Source organism: Monomorium pharaonis, chromosome 3 (assembly GCF_013373865.1).
Source record: "Monomorium pharaonis isolate MP-MQ-018 chromosome 3, ASM1337386v2, whole genome shotgun sequence".
Classification (NCBI taxonomy): Eukaryota; Metazoa; Arthropoda; class Insecta; order Hymenoptera; family Formicidae; genus Monomorium; species Monomorium pharaonis.
In genome coordinates, this window is record NC_050469.1 from 11,847,204 (window position 1) to 11,865,210 (window position 18,007).

General features: G+C 34.4%; 4 protein-coding genes across 5 annotated transcripts; 2 read left to right on the forward strand and 2 right to left on the reverse strand.

The window, feature by feature from the left end:
* Positions 1-3,019: 3,019 nt before the first annotated feature.
* Positions 3,020-5,898, reverse strand: LOC105836648 (tRNA (uracil-5-)-methyltransferase homolog A). The gene is made up of 8 exons (XM_012680829.3): positions 5,538-5,898; positions 5,291-5,452; positions 5,036-5,231; positions 4,827-4,954; positions 4,464-4,714; positions 3,813-4,047; positions 3,556-3,748; positions 3,020-3,466 (listed from the first exon to the last, which is right to left on the reverse strand). The coding sequence occupies exons 1-8, from the start codon at positions 5,859-5,861 to the stop codon at positions 3,198-3,200; spliced, it is 1,758 nt and encodes a 585-aa protein (XP_012536283.2). The 5' UTR covers positions 5,862-5,898; the 3' UTR covers positions 3,020-3,197.
* Positions 5,899-6,739: 841 nt separating this feature from the next.
* LOC105836635 lies at positions 6,740-13,198 on the forward strand. 2 transcript variants are annotated; one of them, XM_012680809.3, is made up of 20 exons: positions 6,740-6,875; positions 7,220-7,350; positions 7,423-7,545; positions 7,626-7,774; positions 7,843-8,156; positions 8,230-8,396; positions 8,462-8,956; positions 9,129-9,353; positions 9,430-9,638; positions 9,713-9,976; positions 10,092-10,206; positions 10,287-10,659; positions 10,804-10,971; positions 11,159-11,372; positions 11,452-11,622; positions 11,705-11,891; positions 11,970-12,165; positions 12,253-12,391; positions 12,459-12,640; positions 12,748-13,198. In XM_012680809.3, exons 1-20 carry the CDS (start codon positions 6,772-6,774, stop codon positions 13,082-13,084), a joined length of 4,263 nt encoding a protein of 1,420 aa, XP_012536263.2. In that variant the 5' UTR covers positions 6,740-6,771; the 3' UTR covers positions 13,085-13,198. The 2 variants fall into 2 exon arrangements, with proteins under 2 accessions (XP_012536263.2, XP_012536271.2); XM_012680817.3 differs by lacking the exon at positions 9,129-9,353 and having other exon boundaries at positions 12,748-13,084.
* LOC105836661 (ERI1 exoribonuclease 3) lies at positions 13,095-14,698 on the reverse strand. Its single transcript, XM_012680854.3, has 2 exons — positions 14,544-14,698; positions 13,095-13,951 (listed from the first exon to the last, which is right to left on the reverse strand). The coding sequence occupies exon 2, from the start codon at positions 13,916-13,918 to the stop codon at positions 13,202-13,204; it is 717 nt and encodes a 238-aa protein (XP_012536308.1). The 5' UTR covers positions 13,919-13,951; positions 14,544-14,698; the 3' UTR covers positions 13,095-13,201.
* A 27-nt stretch (positions 14,699-14,725) lies between these two features.
* On the forward strand, positions 14,726-16,497 carry LOC105836655 (replication factor C subunit 5). Its single transcript, XM_012680841.3, has 8 exons — positions 14,726-14,853; positions 14,914-14,978; positions 15,043-15,170; positions 15,245-15,407; positions 15,469-15,628; positions 15,713-15,924; positions 16,014-16,091; positions 16,166-16,497. Exons 1-8 carry the CDS (start codon positions 14,816-14,818, stop codon positions 16,306-16,308), a joined length of 987 nt encoding a protein of 328 aa, XP_012536295.1. The 5' UTR covers positions 14,726-14,815; the 3' UTR covers positions 16,309-16,497.
* The last annotated feature ends 1,510 nt before the right edge of the window (positions 16,498-18,007 follow it).

The following is an 18,007-nucleotide window of genomic DNA, read 5'->3' on the forward strand; positions in this document are numbered from 1 at the left end:
GCTATCAAGAAATTATTAATCGTTTATTTTATATTTTATTTTTGACATATTTAGACATATTTAGACATATTTTGACATATTTAGACATAAAATATCTTGTAAACTATTTATTAATAACTATTTATTAATAATTTCATATGCAGAATACCTAAAAAAATCATATTATGTAAAAAGTCATAATTTTATTTTTCTGTTTTAAAATGTCAAAAAATGATTTTGACATTTTAAAACCCATGATTTCAGAAAAATTTTTTACTTATCACAACATTTGCTCTTTTCAAAAAAATGTTTTCTTCTGATTTTTTTATATTATCCAAAATATTAAGTGAGATATTTAAAGTGTTCTATGTTGTCCACCTTGTATATATACAGTTTTCATATCTTATTGTTATGATATAAATGAGCGTTTACGTAAACTCTGAATATTTAAAATAGAAACTCTTGCAACGTTATTTCTTTTCTTTTTTAAATAATTACGTAACATGATAAAACAGAAGGGTAGAAAATCTTTATTTCTAATAATAATAAGCTAACATCCTTGGCAACATAGATTCTGTAAAAGTCAAAGTGCTGCAAATATCTAGATAATATCAATGTATAAATTTCTTTTTCTTAATTAGTAGGCACATATTTTTTTAATTTACTGATATTAGAAATTACGAAATTATAAATTCATGTAACTAAATTTTATTTCTTTTTTCTTATCTAATTCGATATGAAAAAAACCTATTATTATTATCTATTATAAGATAAGTATATAAGAAATGAAAATTAAGACCATAACCGTCATCCTAATACTATTATATGATTATCACTTTATATTTCTATTTAAATATTACTTAAGTCGTTCAAGTAAAATTTATTTAAATATATTAAACAATACGCACATAAAAATAATTGAAGCTCTATTTAAACTACTGTGTTTATATACATTATCATTATTACAATATATAAAATAAAATAATTATTTAGACATAAATTCTAACCAAAAAAATGAACTATTATTATTATTAACTTTTCTTTTTTTAAAGAAACACGATATATAAACATTCTCTTTTTATCATAAATGTTGATAAAATTTACCAGCAATTATTTTACCAACAATTCCCTATTTATGTCGACTATCTAAAAATACTCTAATATACGCTATCACATGCATATAATGGATATACAGTATCGGCCAAAATTATATCACCCTTAGGTTTTTTAATCATAACTTGTTTTAAAATGCATAGATCTTTACCATATCATAATGTTTTGATGGCAAGTATACCTTACTGAAGAAATAACTTTTCATCAATTTATTTGAAATCTCTGAAGTAATAAATTTTGATCAGAACAAATACATACAAATGCTTTAAAAATAAACAATAAATCCATAATTTATATTGTACAACTCTAGTACTTTGTAGCAAAACCTTTGGCATCGATTACAGCTTGGCAGCGTGACACGAAAAACAAAGATAGCAAAAATGTGCGATTTTCAGAAAATTAATCAAAAATTTAAAAATCATGGTGTATTTTTGTCAAACTTCAGTACACTTTATGCACAAGATGCACGTGCTACTATAGGTGTCTACTATAAATTTTTAGCGTATTCAATGCACTTTGACAAAAGTTAAAAAACCTGGTTATACTTAAAAAAGGTGATATACCAGGTCTGTAACTTTAAAATGCGGAATTTTTTTCCAATAAATGGCGCACAAAGCCTATAGATGCTGGTGTCATAACCAATTATGTCATTTTGTAGCTATGATATAGTAAGCTTCAAAACGCCATTGTTTAAACGTTTAATGCCCGATTTCTTCACTTCCCGATAAAGTTATCCGGAGGATAAATCTTAAGTTTAACCAATCACGTGGATGGATCTGGTAGTTTATCTCCTGGATAATTTTAACCGCAAGATAACTAGACATGAAGAAATCGGCCATAAGTGTTAGTAGCATATTTTTTTCGGTAGTACACATGTCGAGTTTTGAGCCGAACAAAGAGCATTTGCGGCACGTGCTGATTTTCTTATTCAATCAGAAGAAAAAAGCAGCGAAAGCACATCGAATACTTGTGGAAACATACGGTGCACATACTCTATCTGTCGACACTTGCGAACGGTGGTTTAAACGATTCAGAAGTGGTAATTTTGATGTCAGTGACAAAGAACGTGAAAATCGACCGAAAAAGTTTGAAGACACCGAATTGCAAGTATTATTGGATGAGGACGCTACGCAAACTCAAGAAATGTTGGCAGAGCAATTAAATGTTTCTCGTGTAGCCATTTCCAAGCGCTTGAAAGCCATGCAAAAGATCCAGAAGGTTGGAAAATAGGTGCCACGTGAGCTGAACGAGCGTCAAATGGAAAACCGCAAAGTAACATGTGAAATGCTGCTTCGGAGACACGAAAGAAAGTCATTTCTTCATCGGATCGTAACGGGCGATGAAAAATGGATTTATTTTGAGAATTCAAAGCGCAAAAAATCATGGCTATCACCTGGAGAAGCCTCCACATCGACTGCAAAACCAAATCGATTTGGACGGAAGACCATGCTGTGTGTGTGGTGGGACCAGAAGGGCATTGTGTACTTTGAACTACTGAAACCTGGCGAAACAGTTAATACGGATCGCTACCGACAACAAATGATCAATTTGAATTATGCGTTGGTCGAAAAACGACCAGAATGGGCTCGAAGGCATGGGAAGGTGATTTTGCTGCATGACAACGCACCAAGTCACCCAGTAGCAAAACCGGTCAAGGACACTCTGGCAGCACTTGGATGGGAAATATTACCTCACCCGCCGTACTCACCAGACCTTGCTCCTTCCGACCTACCACCCGTTTTCATCCATGGGACACTCACTTGCCGAGCAGCATTTCCATTCTTATGAAGACGTCCAAAAATGGCTCGACGACTGGTTTGGCTCGCGCAACTTTTAATTCTTTTAGAATGGCATCCATAATTTGCCTACTAGATGGCAAAAATGTGTAGAAAGCGAGGGCCGATATTTTGAATAAAATATATTTTTCTATTTTTTCTAAATTATTGCGTATTTTTATTGAAAAAACCCGCATTTTAAAGTTACAGACCTGGTATATAATTCTGACCGGTACTATATATATGCATGTGTGTGTGTGTGTGTGTGTGTGTGTGTGTGTGTGTGTGTGTGTGTGTGTGTGTGTGTGTGTGTGTTCTTTTAAGAATGCTTTATTTTGGATTCTTTTGGATAGTACATTCGTTTAGTTTCATTACTTTCGATAATCGTTCAAGACATAATATTAATTCGCAATGTTTAGTGTGAGGAAACATGTCAACCGCAATGGCCTTTACTGGTACCAAGGGTTCACCGAGATATTGCTTGGAACTAGGTCGTGCTAAGTCAATTAAATTTCTCATGGCAGCACGAGGATCACACGATATATACACCAATCTGTCCAACTTTTTTGCCTTACGCAGTGTCAATAAAGCCTTTTGATCTAGAAAAAGTCACCAACTAAGCAACATCTTTCTTATAATGTTGACATTTTAAACATCGAAATGTTATTTATATATAATGGTATCTTACGTAACCCAGCTCGTGGGGGATCTACAATGGCAGTAATATTAGGTTTTGTTGTCCTCTGAATTATAGGCAACAAAATGTCCTCTGCTTTTCCAACAAAAAATTCACAATTTTTAATATTATTTTTAATAGCGTTTTCCTTCGCATCTTTTATAGCGTCAGGAATAATTTCCACTCCTAGTACTTCACCACAATACTGCAACAATGAATATTATATTTATAATAGTACATCTACACAGAATTTTAATAATTGCTTATACCTTCGAAAAGCAGAGGCCTATGGTTCCAGTACCGCAACACACATCAAGTAATGCCGTATCCATCGTAGGTTCGGCAAGATCAATGGCCGCTTTGTACAGGATTTCCGCTCCTAACGTATTGACTTGAAAAAATGCTTGAGGCGAAACTCGGAACTTCATTCCGAGTAACGTTTCTTCTATATATTCTGTTCCACTAATGTTATATAAGGTATCACTATTTTCACTGCCTATACTTCTGCAAAATTATGTAAAATAAAAATATACATTGCTTCTTATAATTGCAGAGAGAGTTGTGCGTATTCAAATTTAAAACGTAGAATCTTATTTTAATCATTACCTCTCGGAAGGCAAATCACCGAGAGTATCTTGACATGAAAACTCTTCTAAATAGACTTTTTGGAATTGATGTTTAAATTATAATTCTCAAAGATATTCTGTATAAATTCTGTATAAAAGTCGCACATTACAGAAATACGTTGCTAAATTCACTACGTTCTTTGACAAAGGACTAAAGATGGAAGAAGACGAAGCATTTCATAATTTGATAAAAAAAACTTTGTCTGAGACAATCACAATACACAAGTGATTCACAGATTAGCTTAATTGATTAAATTTAAGAATTTATTTTTTCATTCATATTAATATACTTACTTCTTAGTTATTATTTGAAAATACAACGAGGTAACGTGAGCCTCGGCACCTTTCCCAGTTTCAAAAAATGTTCTCAATTCAGATTTTAATTTCTCAAGTTCTTCGATACTTAAATTCTGAGGGTGTATTGCTATTATTAACATCAGATTATTAGTACGAGTAATTCGAGCAGTAACTTGTCTCCAGTATCCACTGTGGTCTACTGGATTAAAAGGTTCTAAGTTCGATTCGTGTATAAATGTTTCTAGTATCTAAAAAAACAATTATATACATTAGACTTTAATTTGTATATATTAGATCTTAAATTTATTTCGATCTCTATCACTAATTTCTATCTGAAAAAAATTGGCAATTGAAATTTACTTTCACAGCAGTTTTCATCTTTTGTGGAATGTGGCATAGATCATCGATAGGTCCGACTGCTGTGGAACCTGAAGCATAAGTCGACAGTCTAAATCCAATTATAATTTTGCTCTGTTCGTTGTCTTTACCTGCCGCCATAAAAAAACAATAAAAATGTAAATTAAGTTTGATAAAATTTTTATATCTCTAACCTAATAAGAAATACTCACCAACTGTAAACTCGCATTTATTTCTATATGCTTCAGTAACATTCACCGAAAGTATATTCTGCAGTTTGCATGGTAATCCATCATATAACTTTTTCTGTGAATTTATCCACTCTGTCAGCGAGTCTTTACTTTCTGCAAGCATTTGCTGACCCATTTTTATCAGGATAGATCGCATCTCCTTTTGTTTGAGTTCCAACTAAAAGTGTATAGCAAAAGTTTGATAATTTCCAACAAAAATACAATAAAACCTCTTACTTGATCCGGATATGGCATGTTCCACAAAGGAGTAGTAATGGATTTAATTTTATCCATAGGGGAGCAGTTTGGATCTTCAGTGTCAGTCTTTAAACGTTTGTTGCTTGCAGTATCTTGTTCTAATTTTCTTTTCACAAAAGGATCTGGAGCTGGTTTAGCCACCTGAGTCAAAATAAAAACAAAAATTAAAACAGTATATTAAATGCCATGAGATAAAGCACAGTATTGAGAAGAGATTAAGAATTACCTGAGCAGTGAGCTTACTGTTTTTCCACAAAATCCCATTTATAGTAGATATAGCTCGCTGTCGGCACTCCTCGCTTCTGAAGCATACATACAACCAATTGCTACGATTTTTCCCGGGCGGCTTCACTTTGCACGATTGCAAATCCAGCTTTTCGTTCAAGAGCTTCTTGAATTCACCAATTCCATAATATTTCGGTAAGCCGCGGACTTCTATTTTGTACTTCTCAGAAGTGAAATCGTCTCTTTCGAGATACGCATACGGATTCTTCTCATTCTCCACACTGGTTAATATTTCTGTAGCAGCGTTTATTTGGCTCTCAGCCATTATTTTAATTTCATTGAAATCACAATCGCAATTTTTAATTCGTTTACAATTTCGTTGGTCTAACAAGATATTCAGGATAAATTGTGTTCCTGAACTGGTTTGTCTTCTTTACTTTCTATTTTTACAATTACTCGAAGTTTGAATAAATAAAAAACTTAACTCTGGCTGCAATTTATTAAACGCTTAGTTGTTGACCAACTGAATAATTGCGATAAATACGACAAAAAACTCCGGAAGCACATATCACTGCTTTAAACAACTCATAACAGGTTAGGAATCCTAACCTAAATTAGGACACATGTCTGCACAGGTTTGTTCTTTTCAGCTGCACTTCTTGTTGCGCTACCTATTTTTTTCTCTTTTTTTAGAGAAAAAGAAACAAAATAAACGCTGCAAGAAGTTCAAGCGAAAAGAACAGACCTCCGTTAAACCGCATCCTCATCATCGATTGTCAGGTTTTTTGCTACATGCAAGTGAAAATATTTTTGAAAAATCTCTTCTGAAAATCGTTCCGAAAACTTCCAATTTTCGAGGTTGAAGTTTCATTCGCGAGAGAGATCGTCGAGAAAAACTCCAAGAAAACTCCCTCGAGAGACCTTTTACCGCTGAATTTCACAACGACATTCACCAGCAGATGGCGATTAACATACAACAGGCGTTGACAGAATGATAAACTACGCTACCTTCGAGTCCGTGTCCAATCGTCGGTGACCTCCGAGACTTTTCAAATTTGAACTGTAAAATCGATCGGCTGTTATTGTTCGAAGCCTGAGTTGGAATCACAGATGATCCGATCCAATCCACGAAAAATTCGCACGATCGTAAGATGATGAGGGGTCGTTGACTCGTCCGTACTACAAATTATCACTCGTCGGACCGTCACCGCGATCGTAAACAAAGGACCTGTGCGATGTTTACGCCCACAATCAAGCCCAAGGATTGTGGCGGGCTGAACGTCACAGTAATGAACACGCCGCGGCCGCAAGCGACGTCGACCGTTCGAAGGAAAAGCACGTACGTTCTCACTGAAATTGATATCCCAACTTCAGGAATTTACAGACATTCCATTAGAACTTTCTGTTTTGAATCGATCCTTGTCCTGTTGGTCCATCGATTCTTCCGAGTCTGAAGGCCGATTGTTCCAATTTATTGTAAAGTTACCCATATATCTGTTATTTGTCTTTATTTATTTAAAAAGAAAGATAAACACATGTTTACCTGAAGGTAAATATATTAGTACTAGGTAAGTTTACCAAGAAATTGGAGCAATTGGTCCTAATACTTCCTCACATGGAAAATTGTCAATTATTGTTGACTTTGGATAATATTTACAAGGTTTTAAAAATATTTTACTTTAGAGCTGAGAGCAAATTTACTGACAAGCATTTAGGTGAAAAGGGTAAGCGAGATCTACGAGGCTCATACGAGAGTGAGTTAATGCAGAAAGAGGATACTTCTTCCTTAGGTCTTCTGGATGACAATATGTCAGGTAAAATCTTTCGAGATTATTTATAATCAATATTGGTTCGATAATTGCATTAACATATGATATTGATGACAGTTCTCACAAGCATAAGCGCAACAGAGGATGAGCAAAAATTGAATTATTCCAATGTAGATGATCTTGAATGGGCTAGGAAACTTCTTCAAAGATGCAGCAATGCAAGCCCTTCTTTAACTGCAGGTAAATAAAGACAAGAAGTATATAAGAGCTGTGTATATGAATTTTATTTATATGGAGATAATCATGGACAATTGTTTCAGACACAAATAAAGAAAATAATGTCAATGTGCAAAATGTAACAGGCATTATGCCAGCATCAAATCCTACTCTACCAGTTACAACTTACACATCCGAATTGGACAAAGAACGTGGCATGAATTACTCAGTAAATAAAGTTAGTTCAAGTAGTGTGAGTATTTGTAACTTTAAAAAATCTGATTTCAAAAAAAAACAATATTTTAGAAATAAATTCCCCAGATTGCTTTTGAACCTAATGAAATAACGGCACGTTCATCTGGCGTCAGCAGTAGTAAATCTCCTCCTTTGAACAAATCCTTCAATCGCATCAGCTTCAATGAAGATGACATAATGGCACAAATTAATAATGAGTTAATGGCAGAAATTAATAAAGAAGAATTCGTATCTGGCTCAAAATTGGATGAAAAATTTTTTAATGATATTTCATTGCAACAAAATCATACATATGGTTTGCCAGGAACAAATACGGAAAAACAAAAAATGGATTTTAGTTCTTTTTCTGGTATCATTGGAGACCTGGATTTAACATTAGAGTTCGTATATTTTTGTATACATATATGCGTTATATATCTGCAAAATATATGTAATAAAATGTCTAAATTACAGATCTTGTGCTGGAAAAAAAGTGTCTGTTGGACAATATTTTGAACGTAAATCTGATAATATAAGAATGTTGGGAAGTAATGAAAAAATAAGACCAAGCTTTGCTTCAGAAACTCCTGTAAGAGTGGGCAAATTACCAGCGTTAATTGAATCGACTATCTTGACAGATGGTAATTTACAGTTTTTAATTAAATTAGGTTAAATTGTTCCTTGTATACAAAAGAGTATATTGCAGCAACAACGCCAATGGAATTAATAGAAAAAGAACGTACACTTATTCCTAATGCAACGAGAGATGTAGATGAAAACAGTATCATAAGTTTAAGTGCTATTGCTCATACTTTACAAGATCTTAATAGCGCGACACCCCGGCGAATTGTCGATGAGCTTTTAATGGCACAGAAGAAGAAAAATACAACAGTATTAGACAACACAAGAAAAGAAACTTATACACTGCCTTCCGATCAAAAGTCTATCCTAACAATGTCTCCTAAAAATTCGAACAAATACGATATTATTGTAGAGAATCGTTCAACTAAACTGTCGATAGACAGTCAAATTAAAAATGAACCTATAAATGAAATTGTTGATCTGAAGCAGAAGCGAACGAGAGTATCATTTCCTTCAAGTAAAAATGTAAAGGATGAATCCACAAATGTATCTAAAAAGAACATATTAAAGGAGGAAGTGTGTAATGAAAACTTAATATCTTCTCTTAATCAAGACGCAGGTATGTAATTTGAGACTTTGTTAACATTTTTACTATGTTATGCTTTTATTGATTTTATTATAAAATATTTAATTTTAATATTTAATATATTTTTATTTAATTTTAATATTTAATAAGATATTAAAACTCTAATATGTAACTATTTTAACAAATAATTTTAACATTCCATTAGATGTATCGTCAACATCAGATCTTAAATTTTCTTTACCAAATTCCACATTGCCATGCAACAAAAAATTAACTGCGCCATCTAATGTACCATTTAAAATGAACAAAAGTTTTGATGAAGAAAGCTATAGTAATTTGAATATACAAGGCAAAGAAATAAAAACAAAATCTAGCATGACAAATTCATTGCTTTCAATGAACACGAATATGGAAATGCAGTCTAATTCGAGTACAATTCATTCATTTATTAACTCAGTTTTTCTGCAACAAATATGACAGATAACATTATTTTTCCAATTTTTCAGAGAGCATCATTTTTGGCAAGAATGCAGAACACATTTGTACTTGTATCATTGGTATTACGAATGAAGTTAATATTGAGCTTATAAATAATGGAGATAGATGGATCACATATACCATTAAGCTAGTTGAAGTAGGAGATATGCAAAATATTGAATTAAAACTACCTTCAAAACCAATTTTAATAAAACCTAATGAAACTCAATCTACAAAGGTATAATAATTCAGTTTCAGAAAATGAATTTTATTTGTATTGATAATTATTAAATATTGGATTATTTTTTTCAGATTGAGGTAAAAGTAACACAAAAATGCAAACCAATATTTCTAGACTTAAATATACTTTTATCAGATATGGTAGCAAAGTCAAAATGGTCCATGAAGTACGCGATCTTTGTTAATCCGGAACAACTTGACCTCGATATCATATGCCCTTCTGACAAAAACGAATTGGATTTTCAATACAGTGTAGAGGAAACAACGAAAATTCTGCCTATAATATTGCATAACAAAAACAACGTTAACATGCCTGTCAAGCTACACATATTACATGTAAGATTGTAAATTTACTGAAATACCATTTAATTCACTTAATTACTAAAAAATTGTATATTTATAATATCATAGAATACTCTTTTTAATTATAATATGCTTTTATCTTTCATAGAATGAATCAAAAATGTTCAGTATCGACGGACCAACACATTTAATACTCAAACCACTTGAAAAATCTATTATTAATATAAAATGTGAAAAATCGCGACCTATATCACATACAGTAGGTAAGTATTTCTTTTTGCACTAATATACTTTTTTATACGTACATTCTTCTATTAGAAATAAGAAAGTTTTCGTTGAATAGATTCTCCACAAAGACAGCCACAACATTGGAAGAGCAAACTAATTATATATGTACAATGTAACGATGATACTGAATTACTCAAGAAAGAAGTGCCTCTTTACGCACAAATGGGAATTTGTAAAATTCAAATTATTGATACAGAAATACCTATAGTTGTCCCAAGACAACAAGGCAAATTGGTAAATATCATTAATTCGGGAAATGTAGCAACTCACGTATCTGTTACTGTCGTGCCAATTGAAGGGCATCCAAACACAATGCAAGATTTTTTTATAAAACCAGATAATATATTTTTACAAGTGGGAGAAAAAAGTTCATTTTTAATTGTACATAAACCACAATCTTTGGATGCAAATTCCGGAGATGATAAAAGGTGACAATCGCAATTTGTAAATTTATTTTTATCGTATTTAATAAGTTTATTCTATTTACAATAATAATAAGTTCTCAATACAATAAGTATTGAGTAAGTATTAATAGTAAGTTTATCTTATTTAATTATTTATTGTCATTTCAGATACGCTAAGATTAAATTGGTCGTTGGGAATAATGTTTACCATTACATCATAAGTACTGAGCAAAAATTATTAGAATCAGAAAAAGAAAATTATTTGCGTTGCTATACGCCTAATAATATTGCATCTCTAAGCCCAGCAACATCACCACAAAGTGTCACCTCTAATAGGTATTTAAACATGTGTAATAATTATGTATAAGGCGACAACATAAGAAAATTTCAAATGCCAGAATTCGAACTTGGGTCTTTCCTTTCTCAGACAGCTATTCCGTAACTGAGCTATTTGCTCAGCCATTTTTTGATACTTCGATATTTCACCTAAATATTTTACAACTGTAATAATCTCTATTTATAGATCTGGGCTCTATGATAGAAATTCACCAATCAGTACAGTATCTACTTTGGCTGTAGCAGGAAATATAATTCCGATCAGAGCTACACATGCTGCCCTAGTATGGAATAGTGTAAAAACAGGAAAAAGTGAAACTAAAGAATTTACAATTCGTAACACAAGTAATAACAAGATTAAAATTCAAATAGACATATGTGACAGCAGTAAAAGTTTTAAGGTACTGCATACACACATTTTACATGTAAAGAAAAACGTTTATGAATTTTATATTAATAATTGTAATAATCTATGTACAGTTTCTAGGAGATAAACAAACTACCAACACAAGCATAATACTGGCGATGCAACGTCAGGAAAGTAAGACACTAGCAGTTGCGTTCAATCCATACAATATAGGCCCAGCAGTTGGAAAAATTACTATCAAACATTATACAAGAGAGAATAGCGATTGTCAACAGTACAAAAAAGTGGGTAGATTTAATACTAAACGTTTTAATTTATTTTTTAACAAGTTTGGAGAGAATAATATTTTACAATTTACATTGGCAGATGCCTTTGTACGGATACGGTGGCTGTAGTAAAGTGAAAATCTCGGGTACATTTAAAGATGCGAGTGGAAAAATGTGGTTGTCACTTGGCAATTTGTATTCTGACACTATGACTTTGAATGGAAATATTAAATTGGATAACATGGGCGACTTACCATCATTCGCTAAAATCATGGTTATGCCGAAAGGTTTGGCTAAACTAATTTATCTAACTACACATTAGTATTTTTATATGAATTACATAGAAAAACATTTATATATTCCAGTTATTTCCCCAACATTGGACTCTAGTTGGCATATAAATCCAAAAGAAGTAATACTTAACGCTAAAGAATCTCGGCAAGTAGCAATACAATTTCATCCGAAGAAAGATTTCGCGTTATTACAACGTTCGGAAGTATCGCATGTCGCAACAATCAACGTTACTTACGGTGATGAACCGACTCGCTGGCGAATACGCAGGTAAAAGATATATATTGTATGTTGAGACAAATAGACATTTATTGGCGTTAATTTTTGTGACTGACGAATGTGTCTGTACTCTTTCAGATTGTATAATAAAATAAAAGAATCAGGTGAATTAACTGGAAATGAAAATGAGGCATTTAAAAATATTGTCCTTCCCATATGTAAAACTTTTCCTGAAGAACAATTAATTCCCGGTTTAACATCAATTCGTGATCCTATTGTAAGTGTATACAATTATTTATCTTTATTACTGTTTACTGTAATAATGATAGCGTGTGTTTAAATAGCAATACCTAAGTGATTTGTGCACCGGCGTTCATCAATACGAGATAATGCTCACAGTGGAAGCGTGCGCGGATGATACTTTACCTGTACATTATGATACCGATGAATCAGAGATGTATCATTCTCTAGTAAGCGACACTACTAACGTAGATGAAGCAGGTGGAGCAAGTTTCTTCGCTTCTCAGTAAGAAACTTTTTATTCATTCAAATATGTTCTTATTATTCTTTACATCAGTTTTAGATAAAATGTTATTTTAATATTTCTTGTCAAAATAATATTTTGTTATACAGAACTATAGTAGAACACGAAATTCAGTCTGCTGAATTGCAAGGAGATCAATTCAGTGTGACTCCGTCCACAATCGTTCTCAGTCCTCCAGTACAAAATGAAGGGACTGTAACTATCTTTAGTTTTTCTAAAGCAGCTGAGCCATTTCAGACCAGCCTATCAGATTCAGATAGCTTTAGTGTTGTCCCCGCAGAAGGAATGTTACCCAGCAAAAAGAGCTTTCCTTTAAAGATACAGTGTTCACAGAAAATAGAACGTAATATGCAGGCTATACTTGAGATTTATACAGAGAATAACAAGCAGGATGTGTTAATCAAAGTTATCGTGAGACGACAGTAATCATCAAGTATACTTTTTTTACAACAATGAGAATATTTATTTATATGTAACTATTGTAATTGAAAAGTTTTACAAAAAAGATATTTTATTAATGCAAGACTAATTTCTAACAAACTATCACGTGTTTTTCAATCTATTCCTAGCTGCTCCAGTCTGTCCGTAGTGGCTAAAGTTTATCGCCGAAGTTGTTAACGACGAAGTAATTTTAAATTGCGTGTTCTCTTTCAAAGCTAGTATTATCGAAACCATGTTTTTCACGTCGTCGATACCAGAGTGTAAGCGCCCCTCCAGCGGAATATTTAATCGGACGAGCATTTCCTTCAGACTCTTTGGGTAATGACCGATGGATTCGCAAAACGCGTGCTTCAGATCTATCCACTGCTTGAACTGATCTGGTAAAGTGATTCCATCCAACTCGCACTGACTCGGTAACATGGTTTTTAAATCCCAGTTGCCGCACGTGACGAACGAGCTCTTTTCAGATGTGTCGAAGTACCCTCCCTTGGTTAACCATTCGCAAAACTTTGAGAATGTGTCCGCGAAGTAAGGCTGTCCGTCGACCATCTCCTGCATGATCCCGGTTAATTCCGTGCAGAACGGCGTGAGGGTCGGATGGACTCTAGGTCTTACGTACATGTGAAACACGTCCTTCAGCCTCCAATCGTGAGTGGATAGCACCGCGCATGGTAGCTCGATGATCTCCTGTGGCTTGAGAACCTCGTACCTCTCGCACGTGGCCTCAAAGTCCATCACGAGGAGATACTCGAGTTTTTGTACCACCTTGCCCGAACGATTGAACGTTCTGGGAAACCTTCGAAGAACCTGGCCAGCCATACTTAGCCCCTGTACGACGAGTGGATCATGTCCCTGTGTGATTTCCAAACAAAAAAATCTACATCAAGTCACGTAGCCTGATTCACCCCTTATTTACTCAGTTTTTCAGTAACTTCATTACTTGTTTGTTCAATCGGTTGTGAATGAGTTTATCGCGAGACATTAATTTCGTGCAAGTATGTCGCGTTAAATTATTATTATGACATCAAAGTTGTTGGTCAACATATATCACTGACAAAAAAGCAAAACTGCATTATCTGAACACTATCAACAGGCTTAAGTCTTATTTACTACTGCATACTAGTGGAAAACACTTTTTTTTTTTAATAAAAAGGAAGTAAAAATAATCGTTCTCCACTTAAAATCAAATTAAATTTTTTGCACATAATTAATGGTAACAAGAAAACGAAAAAAAAGGAGAAAAGTATAATACAGAACGGAGAACAATAATTTATATTTCTCTTGCTACTTTTCTGCACAGAGTTAAGTTTTTGTTTTAAAAAGAGCCTTTGTGAGCACAATATAGAACCTCTGTTTTGATTGACTCAGATTGACTCCGTGCAAAAAAGTAACTCCACAGTTGAAGGTTAAAGTTCTTCCAGTCTGACAATTTCGTTGACATTACCTAATAATCAGTTTTTTGTGAACTAATGCAATTCTGTTGTGACAAGATCAAGTTACACGCTAGCGGTAACAAACGCGTGGAACAATTTTATGTTTTTACGTTTCTGAAACACATGGCAATTGGTCGCACGATCTGATTATACATCTGATTATCGGAACTGTCATGTGCGATGGCGCAATCGGCGTCATCGGCGAAACGCGCGGCAAGAATCTAACCTTCAAGTTGTTCAAACGGTTCGAGAAAGCTCGGAGCCGGTGTTTTTACGCGACACGATGACGTCCAGCAACGAACAGCTCGTGAATTTACCATGGTGAGTATGAGACGTTAATCGTGAGATGTACACCTAACTGAGATCTTTCTTGTATTTTAGGGTCGAAAAATATCGTCCCAAGAGCTTGGACGATCTCATCTCCCACGAGACAATAATAAAGACGAGTAAGTAAACGACGTAGATGTATGTTGTTCTAGAGTACATTAAGGAGGGAACTGCTTGTTACAGTAAACAAATACATCGACGAGAATCAATTGCCGCATCTTCTCCTGTATGGGCCACCTGGGACAGGGAAGACCAGCACCATACTGGCGTGTGCTCGTAAACTTTATACTCCGGCTCAGTTTAATTCAATGGTTGCGTATCCACCGCCTGATAATTCCGTATCTGTCGGTGCTTCTTGCGCCTTACTTTGTATATTTGTGTTTAGGTGCTAGAATTGAATGCTTCTGATGACAGAGGCATAGGTATCGTGCGAGGCCAGATTCTGAGTTTTGCCAGTACTGGAACCATGTACAAATCCAAGTTTAAATTAATTATCCTGGACGAGGCCGACGCTATGACGATCGACGCTCAGAACGCACTCAGAAGAAGTATGATCTCGATATTTGCGCATAGACTACAGAATGTTTACATCTTGAGTATTATTTTCAGTCATTGAGAAGTATACGGATAATGTGCGTTTCTGTATTATATGCAACTACCTCAGCAAGATCATCCCAGCATTGCAGTCGCGTTGCACCAGGTTTAGATTCCTGCCTCTTGCGGCGGAGCAAATTGTGCCAAGACTGAATCACGTCATTGAAGCAGAGAAGTGAGTATAGATTTATTATGTATTTAATTGTATTATTCTCATGTTTTGTTCTGAGATCTTCAGCTGAAATGGAAAATTTTGTAGCTTAAAAGTTACGGAGGATGGAAAAGAAGCACTAATGACATTGAGCGGCGGCGATATGAGGAAGGTGATAAGTGTGCTTCAAAGTACATGGTTCGCTTACGGTAAGGTGAACCAGGAGAATGTATATAATTGCGTTGGACATCCGTTACCAAGGGACATAAATAATATTGTAAACTGGCTGCTAAACGATTCTTACGACACATGTTATAGGAGTATCCTTTTACGATAACAGAGATTTTACACGCGCAAAGCCACTCTTTATTCTTATACTTATATCATCCTTAATGTTAATATTACATAGAGATTCAAGAGCTAAAATTGAATAAGGGACTTGCGCTGCAAGACATATTGACAGAAATTCACGCGTGCGTAGTTAAAAGTACGTATTGTATTTCAAATGTGTATGTGCGATATTTTCACGATTATTATTTATTAATAAACCTTTTCTTTCAGTTGATTTTCCCGATCCGATATTTATTGATTTACTGTGCAGAATGGCAGAGATAGAGAAAAGACTGGCTTCTGGATGTCGCGATGCTATTCAAGTAAATTCTCTCATATCTGCATTTTACAAAGTTCGTGATATTGAAACGTGATATCGCTTTTCAATATCGCTCGGGATAATTGAAGAATATCTTATTTTGTAAATACTGAGTATTCTTCCTCAAGATATAACCTGTTATTTGTCACGTATTTATACACATTACATTGGTAGCACATAAATCACAACATGTGAAAAACATTTTTACTGTTTTTGAAAGAAAATAAATAAATTTTTAAGCATCTCCCGCGTGTAAGATAACAGCCCTTATTTTTCCAACAAGTACAATAGAAATCGCGTACGTATCGTAAAAAACGTAATAAAATTGTCAGTACACGGTGGAGCTGATCAAATATTCACGATCGATATAAAACTCCATTCTCCATAACATTTTTTTCGTTCGAAAATAATAGAACTATAAAAGCAGTGTGTATATCTTAGATATAAGTTACAATACAAGATTGCTATCGTCGCCCGATTCCTCCGCTTAATTGCATTTTGGCGTGCGCCTTATCGGCGACACACAAAAATCTAAAAATATCCCGTCAAATTGTAAGTCGCGAATCAGTCGAGTCACCATCAATTCCTCGCGTCATAAATTACAGCCCCCTCCCTCCTTCCCCTCTGTCCCGGTCCTCACCACCGTCTCTCTCTCTTTCTCTCTCTCTTCCTACCCTTCGGGATCGTGATGATCTCCTTACGTGCGTGGAAAAGTGCAAACTTCATTCAGGAGATGATAACTTTCACGAACAGACAGCAAACATGGAGCAGGCCGCGGAGTAGAATTTCGCGGCGCCGGGGTTACAAGCCTGCAATCAGTGTATTCCGTACTCTTGATCTTGCAGGCGGACCGACAGTAGCCCGACGAATGCCGTCCAATCAGCACGCGATCGTTCGGGCATCACGTCGACGGGAACCACGTTGAAACTTCGGACATGCGAGCCTCGTGTTAAGACCTCTCCCCCTGTCCTTGTTGAAATTTAAGACTGACCGCGCGTAAACGTTACTCCTCGCATTCTCGCGTGGAAACTGTACGACAACTGAAATACATCCAACTAGGGTGGTTCGATTTAACATCCGAAAGTTTTCGCGAAAACGTAGAAAAATCGTTCGCGGATAAACTCGACGTTGCAAATAACGGACTCACGAAATTCAACCGGCAAGTTTCATTAAGTGAAGTCTGTTTCGTACAGGATGTTTTGGCTCTATAACACCACAGTTCAAAGTTATTAAAATTTAAAAACTACAAGCTTTTTAAGTTTATTCTTTATTTTTTCCTAATCAATGACAAAAAGTTTTGGTCGCGAATTGCAGCCTTGAAACCAGCTGCAAGGAAGAAAATAAAAAATTTAATTTGTGCAGCGAAAACGACCCAATTTTTGCTGCAGTTTCAGATTAATAACGAATGTACGAATAACGAATAAATACGAATCCAAATAAACTTTCACGCAAATATTCATTAGCCCCGGTTTTTCATTATCCGATTAATTTTTGATTAGACTTAAAGGGATGCTAAAGCTGTCCCATTTTATCGATTATTTTGCTTATTTTCAATTCGCTAATCTTTTAATTTTATTTACAGAATTAAAAATCCTTTTTCACAATTAAAGTACAGACGGTAACATTAATGCGCACGTAAGAATTTTGTAAATTATATTAAATTTTTTTTCGTTTTTTGTATAAAATTCTTACGTGCACATTATGTTACCGTCTATACTTTAATTGTGGAAAAGGATTTTTAATTCTGTAAATAC